The 17,522-nt window shown below is 41.3% G+C and overlaps 1 protein-coding gene across 4 annotated transcripts in view; it reads left to right on the top strand.

Moving 5' to 3' along the window:
- The window catches only part of inpp4b (inositol polyphosphate-4-phosphatase type II B), a 221,976-nt gene that overhangs the window by 166,275 nt on the left and 38,179 nt on the right, over nt 1-17,522 (top strand). For all 4 annotated transcript variants that reach the window (XM_051946193.1, XM_051946192.1, XM_051946194.1 and 1 more), the window contains one exon: nt 2,473-2,581. In XM_051946193.1, coding sequence (XP_051802153.1) covers nt 2,473-2,581 — 109 coding nt within the window. The remainder of the gene's footprint in view (nt 1-2,472; nt 2,582-17,522) is intronic.

The following is a 17,522-nucleotide window of genomic DNA, read 5'->3' as shown; positions in this document are numbered from 1 at the left end:
TGCAATGCCATTTTTCTCTTCTTATTCTCTTATTTTCTGTGCATTATGAGATGGCACAAACGTAAAATAGCAACAATAAAGGACAATGTCGCACCACTAATAACTGAAATGTCCGTGAATGTGTCAAGCACACTCATACCTACGGACAGTTTAGAAACATCTGTTAACCTCCTTTTACTGTGACCTGCTGTCCTGTGTTTCACTGTCATGTTTTTTGGTTTTTTTTTTTGCAGATGTAAATTAGCATTGTTGCTATAATGCCACATATTTACGTCTATCGCTATCTAAATAGATGTTCCTTAATATGCACTGTCAGCATGTCTTTGGACTGTGGGAGGAGGCCAGGCAGGCACAGGGAGATCATGCAACCTCCACACAGAAAGATTGGGTTGCGAACCAGGGATCTTGCACTGAGGCAACAATGCTAACCACTGTCTGCCATGCCGTCTGTTGGATATTACATTCCTGTTCATTTTTTTTTTTTACGTTCTGCTTGATTTGAACAAGGAATAACCTGTGGAATAAATGATTGCAATCAGCCAGGCACAGGAAACACTTGGACCTGCTCTTTATTGCAACTTAGTTTCAGTTTCCAGCTGTCGTCAATTGCTATATTGTTCTATTTGATTTTCTGAAGTGATGCATTTCCCTTAGTTTGCCCATGCAATCTACTCAACAATGCTAAACCATTCATTTTCATTTTGTCTATTGATCATCCAGCAGGAGAAAGAAATCAGCGGAACACTCTGAGCTCTGAGCAGTATTCATTTGTTTTGCTGTGAATGGCTGTCTTTTGTCTCTGAAATGACAACTGTAAAATGCTTGCAATCTGAATAGCTCAGCTTGGCAAAACTGAACTGAAAGCATTGTTCAGCCCTCGTTTGGGTCAAGTAGAAAGATGTTTTGTCATCTTTGCAGAGGATTGTTCAATGGGTAAGGTTTGAATTATAACCAATCATCCCAACTGCCACAATTAGTTTCCTCTTTTAAGGAAGCCGCTGTCGTCTCGGCGCTTAATTCAGCTCGTTCTGTCGTTGATTTATTGAGAAAATGATGGCGTGAGAGGAAGACCAGACAAATCAAGCGCAAATTGGTCACTGTGCTTGATGTTCTCAACCCCACTATTGTTTTTTGTGCTTCTGCTGTGGATGAACCAATTAAGGGAACCTGGATATCTGAAACCTCCAGGGGCCAGAAGTGTGGCAGTCGGGGAGCCTTATGGCCAGACGAAGGGATAATTAATGGAAGAAACACTGGGTGGTAGAAAAACCCAGACATCAAACCGTGATTGGTCTATTGTGGTGTTGTCGTTCACTTCTCTGTGGCAGGGCTCGGAGCTGTTGTGTCATTAATTTCTATTTTCGACAGTTTTTCTAGCAGTGTTTTGTACGGTCAGAGCTGTGGACTTTTGCTTTCTCTAGGGTGTTCATTAGCTGACCTGGCACTAAACCATACCAAAATATTCACCCCCAGAATCCCAAATCCATCCCCTATCCCGCCTCTCTTTTTTTTTTTCTGATTTAATTGTCAGCTCCGTCCATTAGTCATTCAAAACCAGGCCTGTTCTAAGCACCTCTGTGCCCGCCTCGCTGTCTGTGAAGTGTTTATTTACTTCTGACGCCGGTGTGCAAATTGGAATGAAGCACTGTGACATTGGCTGTCCTTCTGGTTTACCATGGGACCAGAGCTACATTAAGACCAAGAGATGTCCAGAGAGAGAAGACGACGAGTACAGCGACATAGACACAGAATTAATGTCATGCCTCTTTGGTGTGCATATCTATGGCATGTTTGTTGGTGTGTAAACAGTGTTTGAGTGTGTTTACTGCGTCTTTTATGGAAGGTAGCACTTTGCAGGAACACACCTCATAACTTTCATATTTTAATATGAACTAAAGCCCTCGAACAGCTGCATGTACACAACCGTTGAAAAGTTTGGTGTCACCCAGACAATGTCATGTTTTCCATGAAAACACGCTTTTATTCATGTGCTAACATCACTGCACAAGGGTTTTCTAATCATCAGTTAGTCTTTCAACACCATTAGCTAACACAACGTAGCATTAGAACACAGGAGTGATGGTTGCTGGAAATGTTCCTCTGTACCTCTATGGAGATATTCCATTAAAAATTTCCAGCTAGAATAGTCATTTACCACATTAACCATGTCTCAACTGTATTTCTAATTCATTTAATGTTGTCTTCATTGAAACAAAACTTTTCTTTCAAAGATAAGGACATTGACCTCAAACATATGAACAATAGTCTACGTGAAATAAAGTAATTTTATCTGACTTGAAATTCAGTTCACCTTAAACTAAAAAACGCTTTTTGATGGAGATCATTTTTTTCATTTATTTGGTTGAATCACATTTTCTCACTTCAAGGTCCTCTAAGAACGTGTTTTTTCAGGGTGCTGTATCACACACGTCAGAAATTAAATGTCATAAACCCTATTTTCTCTCTTTGCAGATGCTTTCTACGACATCGTCACTGTCGGTGCCCCTGCAGCCCACTTTCAGGGCTTCAAGTGTGGTGGTCTGCAGCGACTTCTCAGCAGATACGAAGCAGAGAAAAAGAGGTACCAAATAAACATTCACAGCATGGAGGCATGTGCTTAGAGGGAGTGTGGGCGATTTAACACAGGACACATGCTGGGGAAGCAGACATGTATTGACAAAAGAATTTAATGTGCTCATAATTAATAGTGACAGACAAATTTGTCCCTGGCCCATGGACTTGATTTTCCAAGTCCCATACAGTTATTCACAGCCAGGACACACTGAAATTAGACTGGAACTCCACTGCCTGTGACAGCTCAATTTGACTGGAGGCAACAGGCACGATGGGAAAGGACTGTTGAGTCAGAAGTTCCTCTGCACCTGTTCTTTTCCCTGGCAAGCATTTTTCTCCCTCATGAAGCTGCATGTTAGTTCTCACTGAAGAGACACTTTTTGCCGCAGCTTCCCAGGTGCCGGCTGGAGCTCGCTGTTGAATTTAAGGATTTGAGAATGGGAGAAAAAATTCTCAGCTGAAGTAATGAGCAGTGCTAACAGTGTTCCTGCACATGGACAGACATCCGTCGTTAGTCTACCATATGCCTTGTGCTCATGATTACCCCCACATGTTTTCACAACAAGAAGCGAGTTCTTATGCTGCAAAATAAACTAAAAGAAAGACTTGCTTGTACAAAGAAGTCTAAATTTAGTGGCTTTGCTGAGACTAGTGTTGAAACTCGAGATATTTTCAGATTGACTTTTATGTTAGATTGTCTGTGGCTGTGAAGCAGCTCTCCGCTTGATTGCTTGATGAAAATATGTCTCTTGTGTTTTCTTCGCTCACCAACAGTGGCTCTGCAAACACTCAAGAGCATGCTATTGTGTTGTACACAAACAAATACATGGACAAATATGTACACACACTTGCACTGAGTGAAAGTGCACTCTGGGGCAACATATCCATATGACTCTCAAACCTGAGATCAGCAGTAGCCTGCAAATTTTGCTGTCTTTGCCCTTTGGATGCAAGATGGAGCTATATGTCACAGGAGTTCAGTATGTGGTCACTTGAGTGATGCCAGAAGAAATGAAGGGTGATTTTTCCCATAGCTCCCCACAGAGTGCAAAGTCATTACAGACCATGCCAGATCCAATTAGTTACAGAGTTTGCAGCTCAAGAAAGAGTAGGAGAGGCAAGATGGAGAGGGGCGAGGTACGGGTATAAAATAGAAAAGCTGATGGGAAAATAGTTGGAGGCTTGTGCTGATAATCAAAAATAAAGGGAGGATTTTTTTTTTTTATGCTAAAGTACACAAGTGAATTTGCTGAAGATGGTCAGTTTTATCTGCTAGCATGAACAATGATAAGGTTAGCATATTTTCGAGAATCCACTGAAGTGAAATCATTTACTCTGAATGAAAGATTAGACTTCGGAAAGAATTCTCCAGGGAGACAGAGCTTTTTGTTTCATATTTGACTTAGCTAATGACTCACTGTAGCTTAAATTTTCCAATTTTCCGCCTGGCTAAGCGACTACGGACTGCACTGAGCCTTATATATGTTTGGCCTGGATTGTGGACAGAGATGGGAATAAACTCAGATTGTCTGATTTAACTGAGTTTTCACGGTAGCCATTCTAATGAAGGTCCATGAAAATAAAGAACAATTATTATTTCATGGTTAACTGGCTGTGACTATGTGTGCAGTAAACATCTGACCAAAGGACCAAACGGGGCTTTCTGTGTGTGTTAATGTGGAGTCCTGTGACTGTGTCCAGGTGAGAGTCCCTTAATTGCTCGGTAAGTCAAGCCTATTTCAGCAGAGCAAAGATTCATGTGCACTCAGACACTCATTATACTTCTCCCAGTGTGCCTCCTCGCCTTTCAGAAGCAGCCTTTTGTAATCACATTTGATTAAAAAGGGAACAATCGGCGAGATGTGAGACTTGGCCATTCAATGTGATATTAATTCATCAAAGGGAAGATGGAGAAGGATTGAGGGAGGAAAAAAGGAAAACCTGAGCATAGAGGTGTTACCAGGAGGGCAATAAAAGAGCCATTCGTCTTTGTTCCCTGGACACGAGAAGAGAGGGAAGGAGGGGTTCTTTCCAGATCCATTAAAAACCTGCATTGGTCAAACTTGGCATTGGTCAGAGTATGCAATGTAGTTTGTCTCTCAGGATGAGCCCGGAAAGAGTTTAATCAATAGCGACTTAGTATTCCTCAAGAAACACTGCACATGTACACACAGGGCAAAAGCATTTATCTTTCATTAATGTATGCGCTCCCACTTAAATGTCTGTTTTAAAAGTCGCTGGATTTTTATCTGTTTTTAATTGAACCCCATAGACATAGCTGTGGATTTGCTGAGGTGGCCTAATCTTTCATTAACAGCTTCTTTTGAATTATTCAGCTAATCTGAATAACGCTACACGGGTTTTATGGAACTTACGCACTGCCAGCTTTCTCTACCTAAACTGAGGGCGTGTGTGCCTGCATGTGTTTTATTGCACATGTATGGGAGAAGGAGATATGATATATGTTGTTGGAGTGTTATACAGACGCCTTTTTGTAAGGTCAGATGTAGATAGTTGGTGCCGAAGCTGTGCAGCGGAGCTCCCCCCTACATGTGTCTTTGAATTCTGTTAGCTGTAGCAGAGATGAAGGAAGGATTGTCATTTCACCAGGCCTCTTGGTCAAACAGAACTGCCCAATGACACATTTCTGGGGCACAGAAAGTAGTTGAAGCTACATCTCCCACTGTTAATAGAGTCTGTTGGGGCCGATGTTCAGATTTAATGTGACCAGCAGCGTGTTGTCCAACAAAATAACTTCCTCCCAGGATTACTGGATGCGTGTTTGAGTTACTGGGGACTGGGACTCCATGCTGATGGACAGCAGCTTGTTAGTTCTTCGCCTGCTCTCGAGTCAACCTGCTCCAGGATCTGTGGATGATGGAGAAGGATGCTGGCAGTAGCCTTGAGGCTTCTCTGGTCACAGATCTGGCTCTGGATGTGTCTGAATCATTGAGGAAAGCTTTGGCTGTTACACTGAGAACTGATACAAGATCAGTGCCCAGTGGAGGATTCAACAGCAGATGGGGATTGGCAGTTCAAAGAATCAGCTCTATGATGGCATCTTCCAATATGTATCTATAGCAAACTGGATATTTCCACTGTGGCCATGTGACAGTGGCCTGGTGTAAGAACCGTGATTACAGCATGCTGTCGAAATGACAAAGGAGGCTTTGGAAGTCACCTGAAGGGCTGCTGGGCTCTCTGCTGACGTAGCTGCATTTTACTCCTGCTGCCTGTCAGCAGCAGGCCACAAGCTCTTCATTAATTTCCTCTCCGCTATTAATTAGCCATACGCCGGAGCTGCTAACTTAATTAAGCCACTGAGCCCAGTGGTTTTCTCCCTCTCATTACTGTTACAACCAATTCCTATTGATCATTTAGGAAGACCAAGAAAGAATTTTACCCTGGACCAACTGCTAGTTTTAGCAGTAATAATAATTTAATAATTTCAATCTGTTACTGGACAGGAATTTTCTCCTCAACTTACGCTAGCTTGGTAAACTGTTGTGCTGCTAGTACATATGAACGGGTTCATTTTCCTGGAGATCAAATGTTGCGTGTGTGTATGAAAGTTGAATTATAAAGCGATGAATGGTGACAATTTCATGAATGAATCAAAGTTCAGGTGCAAAGTGTAGTCAAGTGTGCTGAGCATATTGTGCAGAGGGAGTGGCAGCACACCTTCGGTATTTTAATGACCGAAGGCTCATGGCGCACCCGGGGTGGTGAGAGCTGGGATTGAAAAGAATCCATTATCATACATTATCAGTGAGTATGTCGGGGTGTGATAGCAGGTCTTTCTGAAGCATTGCTCTCCCCACAATGACGCACTGATGTCATGTAATGGAATCTGGAAGAGATAGAGAATTGCAAGTGCAAATGCAGTCTAGTGCAAATACACCTTTGAGGCCAGAAGAATTAAATTTTTGTTTCTGCCACATACCACAGAATTTATAGCTAAAGCTAATTTACAATGCTCATCAATCAGTTGGCCTTTAAGTTACATAAAGGTTAACTGCAAAATATCACAGGAGACATAGGGGACAGTAGAGACTAGAAAAGCACTCGGAGAGCGCAGAACTACAAGGCCTTCTTTTTTTGTTTGGGTATGCAGCATTTGTTTATGATTATTAGTAGGGCTGCACGATTTTGGAAAAAAACCTAATTGCGATTTTTCTGACCAAAATTGCGATTGCGGTTCGATTTGCGATTTTTTTGATTTTCTACTTTCAAATGCATAAAACTGCAAATTATGATTGAAAAAAGACAAGCTGACACATAAAAACAATGCACAAATAATCAACAGCAGTGGTCGGCAACTGGCGGCCCCCGGGCCAAAACTGGCCCGTCAGGAATAATATCTGGCCCACCAGATGATTTTGAAAATTTGATTTGGCATGGAGCCAAGCCAGTCCGTCACCGCAACACGAAACTCGCGTGGTCGGCTGCTGCCGGGCATTTCCGCATTTGCGCTACACGGTTGTACACGGTTGTAGCCAGATTTCACTGAGCAACAGTGTGTGCAAAACGTGTGTCTCGGCAGTCATTACATCTGTGATCAGAATTGAGACGTGTCCCCCAAGCAGCGGCGATCAGCTGTAGAGGCTCCGCTGCTCGCGGTACACACACACACACACACACACACACACACACACACACACACACACACACACACACACACACACACACACACACGACTCACCAATAGCCAAGTGGAGCCTGTGTCCAAAACATTGCATCATACTGCTGTCGGTGGTGATTCCTCAAGTGTTGGTATAAATTAGACGCGTTTCCTCTGGATCTGGCTACTGCAGGACGACATATTTTGCATTTGGCTCGCTTTTGCTCCACATCGTTTTTCTCAAACCCAAAGTAAGTCCAAACAACTGAAATAGAGTTCTTTTTAGATACCAACTGCTCCGCAGCCTGTTCTGTTACTGAAGACGTTCCTTCAGCCATTTTTACGCCGTTAATGTGTCACAATGAAAACTTTTTGCTCCTCACGGCATCGCAAAGTACACGTGCGGGTTTGTTGTTAGCTACTGGCTAAAGCTAGCTGCAGTAGTGCAGTGCATACGCACTTGCTTCCTGTTGCCATTTCTGATTGGCCAGTGGCCAGGAGGATCACGAGACTCAATGTTTTTGATTGGCGAATAGGTCTGTCACTCAAATAGGAATTTTTAAAAAAAAAACTCACCCTCGTGAGGTTAGGTTGCCGCAGTAGTTAAAACCTCAATGTCGATGCGATGTCGATTAATCGTGCAGCCCTAATTATTAGTTATTAATGGTCAGAAATCAATATGGCCATTTAATATAGATGTACCCACAAACAAAATGACCTTACACTGAACACAGGCATGTGTACAATGCATACGGATATGGAATCGCATGATATAAATATATAACGGGTGACAGGAATTGATGGGACTCAGAAACACCCCCACAATTTAATCAAATATTTCTTGCATAATTTCCGACGGATAAGTCCTGATAAGTCCACAGCAGTCGATTTGTAGTAGGATCCATAGACCTTATATAAAGATGGACGTAGCATCTGGCTCCAAAATTGAAGCCCACCCGGAAGTGTCAAAAACTTGCAATATCATGCCGTCCACTCGGGTTGGCTCCAAAAAGCTTTTGCTCCATAGGCCCCAATTCATCACCGGAAAAAATTAAATTTGATAGACTGATGTTCTACAGCTCAGGATTGTTTCCCCGTTAGGTTTCATGGTCAAAATGAGAGATCAGGTGGTCGATCTTAAAATAAATCAATACTGAATTTTAAATAAATCGTTAAAGTTGGCGGAGCCAGGGGGCGTGGCTATACTTGATTGACAGTCCCATTGACTGGTCATGCCCCGAGTTGCTCTCCAGTCCAGCCTGTTTGATGACGCTTTTTATGTCACTGGCTCCAAAAAATCCAAAATGGCGACCAGGAAGTAGCAAAATCCGGGCTTCATTTTCTCGGCGTTGAAACCAACGGGTGACGTCACGGTTAGTTCACGCCTGGTAGGATCTCAATCATGTGATCGTCAGCAGGCAGCTGATGTAGTGTTCACTTGTTGTCATGGTTACAGTGACACCATGCCACTATCTCACAATTATACAGAAATCTGTAACAAATCCATGGATCCAGACTATAAGCCACATCACTGTCAAAATCTAATCACTTGGACCTTGTCATTTCTGACATTTCTGAATATTTCATCCAAATCTGTTAATCTGCTTTTGAGTAATGTTGCTAACAAACGGAACGACAAACATTCACTGATCGCCACATAACACCGCCGCATTCCTTGGCAGAGTAATTACTCCCTCAAAAGGATATACAGAAATGAAAATGCAGAAGGCCACAATGGACAAGATACAAATGATGATACAATCAAAACAACATAACAGAAGAAGCAACAGATTATGCAAGACATGACTGAGCTCTTCATAAAAAGCTTCTGGAAGCAACATATGGAACACTGAGCGGGTGCTCCGTAATGATACACAAAATGAATGCAAATGGTGGCATTAGTTTAGCTTACATGCACCAATTATGTAAATGCTGCCAAACACGGACCAAAATGGTTTTCTATGCAAGCCTTTAATGAAAATAGATGTGAGCCACAGAAAGAGTTTGCGTGGAATATTTTACAGTAAACTCTTCTTTTCCCTTTTACACCACTTTTACTTTTAACCAGCATAGTCACATGAGCAGCCGTGGTTCTGCCCTACAATAACCTGCTGCTCATCATAGTCTTGACTGCATTCAATTAAGATACACAATATCTTTGTAATGAAAAGTTTTATTTCATTGTCCAGCTATAAATATGTTTTTGATATCATTCATTTACATTTTGAAGTTACCTTTTATATGTAACCAAGTTAGGACTGGTGAGGGCCTTCTGGCTTTCAACACACTGAACCGACAATGCCACCTAGGGACTTTCACCCTAGGAGTGTTATTAATACTGCCTCTCAACAGAGGGTTCCCCTACTAGAAACACAGGTAAGTGCACAAATGAATACAGGGGTGACCGTATGAAAAAATATAAATACAGTTTTATTGGCACAAAAATATATTCAACACATGAATATTAATGTAAACACACTCTAAAACTAGAAGTCACACAAGCCCTGCGAAGCTTATGGAGCCAAGAAATCTGACTACTGAGCCAGAAGACACCACCACAGCAACCTAAGGACATGCACGCTAATATTAATATAAACAATTATTAAAACTGGAGTTGCTGGAGTGGAGCTAAAACAACTTACAAAATAAAAATATTTTTATTTTAGATTTGACAGCATGTCCGCTGTAGAAAACAAGAATGTCACTTTAACCGTCTTATGTTGCAGGTCAAATCGACCCAATTAAAAATAAAAAACACTTTTAAAAGAAATTGTGAAAATTAGTTTTCATTATAAAACTTCTTGGCTTGATAAGTGTAATCAGTATATACAGACAGAACTTTTTTTGATCCCGCAGCGGGGAAATTTCCAGTGTTACAGCACCAAATACAAAAAATAGTGCAAGAAAAGAAAAGGAGCAGCGCACAGTGCACAGATAGTCATTTTCTCATTGTAGAGGAAATATAAATGTTTACAGGAAAAATAATTTGAAATTGCACAGTGTTCTTGGATACGTGAAAATGGTTTATTTCAAATATTTGCAAATACATCCTGAACAGAAGAGGTGTTTTGTGTTAATTTATCAACCCAATGAAAAGAAAAAAGTCCAAATGTAAAATGAAATTTTGAAACAATTAATGTCATGTAAAACTATTGTGCTTTATATGTAGGTCTTTCCAATGTACATTAGAAAAGCTTTAACATACTTTTTTTGTAGTGACAAACGAGTGAATTATCCTCATTGAACCTTGATCTGGGGAGGTAAAGAACTCCACTGCACTAAATATTGATAGAAATGGTTAATAATGGAGTTAATCATGAGGTATAGACAATGGTTATTGGGATTTTTTGGTTTCTGAAACCTCTGGATAAACATGACCCAGGAACATTTTTGCTGAACCCAACAGGAGGGTTAAGAAACTAAAATAAACCGAACATGAACGTAAATGAAACTTTCAACAGTCAGGAGGTCTGCGTTTTGTCTCAGCATGAAAAAAACTTCTCCTCATCCCACCCAATCGTGGCATACGAAGTGCCGGGATCACAGCAGGATTTAATAGGGTAGGTCAGATTAGTCAAAAGATATTGATCAAAAACAAATGTCCAGTACAGAGGACAGAAATGAATAGCACAGGGTCTCAGAAGGATAGTTGCAGCTAGGAAAACTGATTTACAGTGACTGGACGTTCCTGATACAAACATCTCTATGCTGCAGTCACTTAAGACACATTCACTGCACTCAGTCTAACACCAGCTGACTGCACCTGTGTTGAACCAGGTGAGTCACTTTGGAGGGGGTGAATATTTCTGCAATCCCCTTCTTTTATATTTGATATTTTAATCAATTGACACTACTTTGTAGAAATCTATTTTCACTGTAACTTAAGAGTCTTTCTTTGTATGTCTTTTACAATTATTTATTTATTCTGTTGTTATTTTGTTCTTGTTAAACAAAGCCAAGTTAAATTAGCCGTTATTCAATGTTGAAAAGCTCTAAAAAGAGAAGACTTCTTGGGGGGTCGGACTCATCACTTTGATATCTCTGAAAAAGGAGAAGCTTCAGACATGTTGTGAAAGAGTCGTAAGTTACCACAAGCTGTAAACGTTTGCCTAAACCTAACCAAACAGCAAGTGAAAAGCAAAAGTGTGAGTGACAATGAAACCTGAGTAGAAGAATAATGTTTCCACATAGGCCACAAACCCCAGTTTTTGCAAACTTATGGTTTAACTTCCTCTCTACTCTCTTAAAACAGACTGTATGGCTTTTTCAAACTGGAAAAAAGTTAGACTCTTCCCTTTTGGGGATTAGACATGTTTCTCTGAAAAAATAATAGAGAATTTGATTTACATTTTATATAGGAATGTAACTTTTGTAAGACAGCATTGGAATAAGAATAAATTTCAAAGTGGTCTGTAAAAGTCTCCACTAGTTCAAGTGAAGAAAATATCAAATCATGGGAGCACCATGTCGAGATGCTAATGACTAAGAGTCAGCAGGTAGCTGTGTTTTGAAGTCTATACATTTGTCACTATTACGAGAAATAATGAGTCCCACTATATAATGTATGCGTAGTGTTTTGGAGCCTTTCATCAGTTTGTGGGCTCATTAAAAAGTGCTTCTTTTGTGTTGGACTACATGCTGATATCCCTGCTTGTATACATGAGACTAAGGCTCTGTGGGATGGTCAAGGGAGTGAGGGCATCCTCTGAGTATTCAAGTGGGCACCCTCTTTTCTGGGTGTTTCACCTCCAGAGGGTCCAACAGTGAATCCCAGTATCCCAGCTTCACCCCCTAGATGCCATCAACTGACTTAAAACCCTAAATGGAGTCCTTTCTCTTCATCCACAGCCACTGACTTACTTTCTCAGCAGCTCTTGAGAGGTTCTTGATACTAGTGGGCCTTCCCGCTTACTCCCATCTCCCAGAGACGCCTGGATGTCGAGGTGGATACAAATCCTCTGCAGTCTACTTTACTGCTCAGACCCTCACCTTCCAGCCTCATTGTTTTACATCGACGGCAAGCTCCATATACCTCAGCTTCTTGCCCTCGTAGGCCTCCTCCGCTGAGATCTCCCAGGGTACTGTGAGATCAACAGTGTAAATTCAACCTGGTGCGAAGCTGACCATAGCACCAGGTTGCAGGTTGGTGGATACGATCTCAGGTGGGAAGCAGAGCTTTAAGTCAAAGTCTATCAGCATCTTCCACTCGCTACCCCGTCTCATCTGCCCACGATCTAGTCTCAAAGTGGCGAGACAGACTCGACCCCCCCCCCCCAAGAAAAATGTTGTTTCTCGCCGTTGGGATGATGTGGGTGGAAGGGAGTTGACATCCATCTGCCGTGTTTACAGCACTAGTGCCAGGCACTGTAGTTTGTAGTTCTGAATTCAGTACATGTAGTTTTGCTGACATGTAGATTAGTGTCGACCTGAATTTCTCTTGGCACAGAGAAATTTAACTAATATATTGTTAAAACTCTCAAAAACAACCTTGTTGTGTGAGGTTTTTTGTCTTTGTACCTTTAAGGGGAAAACATGAAACCCCAGTGACTTAAAACACTCTTTGCAGTGTGTATGGAAATGTAAACTAATGAGTCTCTCAGGTCAGTACACATACACGTAAATATTCATGAATAGCATGGAAAATTAAAAGTTGACATAGTTGCTGGACACATGGCTTTGTGCTATGAATTTCACATTAGCATTCATATACAGTATATAGCAGTTATACTTTCACACAGTAAGAAAAGAATCCTCTGTACCACTTCTGATGCCATTATGAGAATAATCAAACCTTTTATTTTCTTTTTCAAGTAACTTCTTACCTTATTTGTGATTATTACTGATGGTATGACCCTACAAGGCAGGCAAAATATTAGATCAAACACTCAAAATGGTCTCATAAAATGCCAACGGCATAAGAACAAAGCATTGACTTACACCCAGATTCAAAATGAAATAGGTCTGCTTTCAAACAAGCAGTAAATGGCAAGTTTTTATGGGTGCTATTTTAAGCAAAACTAAAGGATTTGCCAAGAAATAAAGGCTTTTATGAGTTCAAGTGTGCTGTGAGTCAGCTTGGGGCTAAATCCCGCCAACCTTAGACCTAGACAGGCGAGAGGATTTTATTCTCCTGCAATCCAGTGACACCACAAACTACTGCCTGACACATTACTCCAGGGTTCAAACAGCCCCTTTCTGTCTCGACAAAAGATTAGAAAAACACTCAGAGAGCGCAGTACTCCACCAAGGTTGTTCATTCCCCTGTATGGCATTGTCAGCATTTTTTTTTTAATGCAGCATTTGTTTATTACTCCAAGGAGAGTTATGTGACGGTCAGTGTTTGTTTGTCTGTTTCTTAGCAACATTGTTCAGAAATGGACTCACAGATTTGAGTGAAGTTTTCAGGGAAAGTCAGAAATGACACAAGGACCAAGTGATTAGATTTTGGCAGTGATGTGGCTTATAGTCTGGATCCACGGATTTGTTGAAGATTTCTGTATCATTGTGAGATAGCGGCACAGTGTCACTGTAACTATGACCACAAGTGAACACTACGTCAGCTGGTCCTTGTATCATTTCTGACCTTCCCTGAAAATTCCATCCAGATCTGTTCGTCCGTTTTTGAGTTCATGTTGTGAACAATCAGACAAACTAAAGGCAATCGTCACAGAACTGCACTGCATTCCTTGGCTGAGTAATTTAAAAAAGCTATTTTAAAAATGGATTTTTCAATTATCAATATCGTTGTCAACTTATTAACTGATAGCTAATCCAATGACTGTTGCAGCTGTAAGGTCCACTTTTTTTTCAAAATAAAAGAAAAAGATGGTGTTGTATGCATTTCTTTTCTTCTCAGCTGCACCAAAAATGTATTAGGCCGTGACCTTTTCATTTATTGACACCATCAGCCAACACTGATGGTGTCAACCTACAAATTTCAGCGAAATCCGCTTTTGAAAAGTGTGGAGAACAGACAAACAGACCGACAAACGTACACCGATCGTCAAATAAATCCACCGCGTTCCTTGGTGGAGGAATAAGTCCCTAAAGCTTTTTGAACATAGATTATATTGTGCATTTAAATGTCCGCCTTTCATTTTTCCTGACATGATGTTTAAAAGAAACACAAAACTGTCAAATTATATATCAGGGATGGGAAACATACACAGCTCCTGAACTCAGTCAGACCTTCACCTCCAATCAAATTCACAGATTTATACTGTTTTACCTTCGCAAGGTTGATGATAGGCCTGGCTGGACTGACAGCAAAGCTGATGAGGCAATTAAAGTTCCTAGCCTTAACAAGCCTTAGAGCGGATCAATTCTGTCCTCTAGCATCAGGTGGCAAGTCCCAGCATTCATTATTGCCTGCATAGGCTCCCTAATGGGATTGGATTTGTACTTATGAGTCAACAGGACTGTTATTGAATCTTACTTGCTGAAGCAATTGTCCTCTTCCAGCAACTTTCTCCTCTGAAGCATCTCTATTGTTGCAGGATTTTTTTCTCCTTAGTTCTGCATAAAGTAGTAAGACGAATGTGAGCTCACAGGGGGATGAAAGGCTTTTACAGACTTTACTTTGTTGCAGCAGATTATTCAATTTTGGACTTCTGTTGTAGAAATCGCGCCATTTGAAGGAATGTTTATGGAAGTCGGGATAACAGAAGTTTCCGAGCGGTGGTGTTGTGTGCGGTTGAGCGCCTCATACTGTTTGCCCTATCTCTCCCTCTCACTTAGTGATTCCTTTGATTAGCTTTGAGCTTGTGGGTGGTAGCTCTCCAGGGGGCTCATTAGCTGTAATGACAAGGCCAAGATTTTAAAGTTAGCCAGTCAAAGACATAGTTAGGGGCTAGTATGTGCTGCACCTTATTTCCTGAGGCCTTCAGGTTTTCACACTCATTGACATATCAGGTATCACTGCTCCACACAGGGCGACTTCTAAAGCAGCAACCTCACTGCAAAATATTAGGAGCTCTGCAGAGAATACTGTATTATGTCAGCCCTTTGTGTGGACCCCTCCCTTCCTCTCTCTCTCTCTCTCTTATGTCAATTATGCCTTCGGATCTGGCTCTGGGGTCTGGCCTATATAGAGGCTTGCAGAGCTGACTCTAAACTAGCTGAGAGTGTTGTAAATGACTGCCTTGCTCCTTGCCACTTTTGATAGCAGGAAATCAGCAGAAACTCACTGAAAGTCACTGGAACTTTACCTGAGGAGAATGTGTGATTGGAGTGATTTGCCCTGAATCTAGGAACTAACAAAAGGTGTTTTTGTCAGCAATTAAATAGCCCCTTTGAAATGAGAAAGGGATTAATTATTCATGGAAGGAAAATGGCTTGACATTGGACTGCAGGTCCAATTTGACAGTTCAGAGCACCTGAAACGAGTTACTTCTGACACTTTAAGGCTGACAACATGTTACTGCATAAGCTCAGAATATTACCATAACATTATGTGTGCAGTCAGCAGAATTAGCTGCTTGATGTTGGTTTTCCCAAACACAGTCATGATCAACCTCTTCTATAACACATTTTTGCTTTTCTGATGTTGTTAGACATCAATAAGATCCTGTTTAATTTTAATACCGAGACCTGTACTGGGGCTTTACATTGGCTTGGTGGGTAGCTCTTTCGCCTTGCAGCTAACTAGTTAGAAACATTGTGACACTGTCTACATACTTGAGTGTTTGAGTTCAAGCGTTGACTTTTCCTGCTTTGACAGTATTGGCAGCAGCCACGGCAAGTGGACACAGCACTAATGAAAACAAACATGGGATGAGCTTTAGTCCAGCATGGCTGCAGTCTCATTACAAGCCAGTGTGGCAGAGTTCTTCCTAAATCAAATCTGAGCTGCTTTCATACACTACTGTTCAGAAGTTTGGGGTCACTCATAAATGTCCTTATTTTTGGAAGAAAAGCTTTTTTCAATGAAGGTAACATTAAATGAATGATAAATCCAGTCTAGGCATTGTTCAATTCAGTTCAGTTCAATTCAGTTTTATTTATATAGCGCCAGTTACAGTCAAATTGTCTCAAGACGCTTTACAGAACCCATATGAGTGACCCCCAGAGCAAGCCCTAAGGCGACAGTGGCAAGGAAAACACCCTTTTAACAGGGAAAAACCCTTGAGCAGAACCCGACTCTATATAGGGGGGACCCATCTGCCTTCTGGCCGGGCGAAATGAGAGGGACAGAAAAAGTAGAGGGGTAGAAGGGCAGGGGTAGAGGTGGAGAGTTAATGTTGTAAATCAGTGGCGGCTGGTGGTGAAATTTGTTGGGTGGGCTAACAAATGCATAATACTGATTAAATGGTTAACACAGCTGCAAAAGCCACATCACCTATGATACACACAGTTACATCAGTTACAGGTACACTATACTTTGTTAGTGCTCTACATCAACACTCTCTCTCACTCACTCACTCACTCACACACCACTACAAAACGTGTTCCAACTGAACGACTGCCCACAGATAGCCTGCTGCAACTGTCTTATTACAACTGTTTGGCGACATGTAGTGCAAAACACGCCTTCAGCACAACAGATGACCTCAGCAAAAACAAGGTGTCACAGTCCTTTAACAGGTCAACATGGGCCTACCTTATTTGAAAAGAAGCTCATATCGACGGCCGATGTGATCCCAGTCTCTTTAACTTCCAGCTTTTCCTCCAAAGACATTGAGGAAAATGGACATGAAAGCAAATAATCCACCTCGTTCATGCTAACGGCCGCCACAGCTTAATCTTTTCTCGCTGCTTCAAAGGCCTGTGGGCTGCCTGAAGTTAGCCCACATGATCAGTAAATTATGGGGGCGGGACATGACACCTGTCAATCACTTATAAGAACGAAATGAATGAAAGCGGACTGTATCTGCTGGGGCTGTAAAAAAAAATAAGCCCATTTAGAGATATTCTATGTTTTTCTTTTGACTGATTGGTGCTGTTGCTACCTTTGGTTTCACCTAAACTAAAAACAATCTGTTGTAAGTTATTTGAAAAATAATTTTCTCATCTTTTTTGTGTTGGCCTGGGAGGGCTTAGCCCTGTTAGCCCATTTATACCAGCCGTCCCTGGTCCTGTGTATTTTCTTCGCGGCTGGCAAACAGGCTTTAAGTTCATTACCGCCACCTACTGGACTGGAGTGTGCATCAGTGTTATTGGTGTGCCATAGAGAATGGATGGATGGATGGATTTAGGGAACTGAGAAAGGTGCAATTAGATGCATTTTTTAATGCGTTGTTTTTTCTGTAATTAATTAATAGAAAGTAGCACATTAAAGTCCCAGCCCTAATTCACTCATAAATGGATCATTGATAAATAATACAATATT

This window comes from Acanthochromis polyacanthus, chromosome 3 (genome assembly GCF_021347895.1).
Source record: "Acanthochromis polyacanthus isolate Apoly-LR-REF ecotype Palm Island chromosome 3, KAUST_Apoly_ChrSc, whole genome shotgun sequence".
Lineage (NCBI taxonomy): Eukaryota > Metazoa > Chordata > Actinopteri > Pomacentridae > Acanthochromis > Acanthochromis polyacanthus.
The sequence above is the reverse complement of the archived record's forward strand: the minus strand, read 5'-3'. Positions and strand labels throughout refer to the sequence as shown.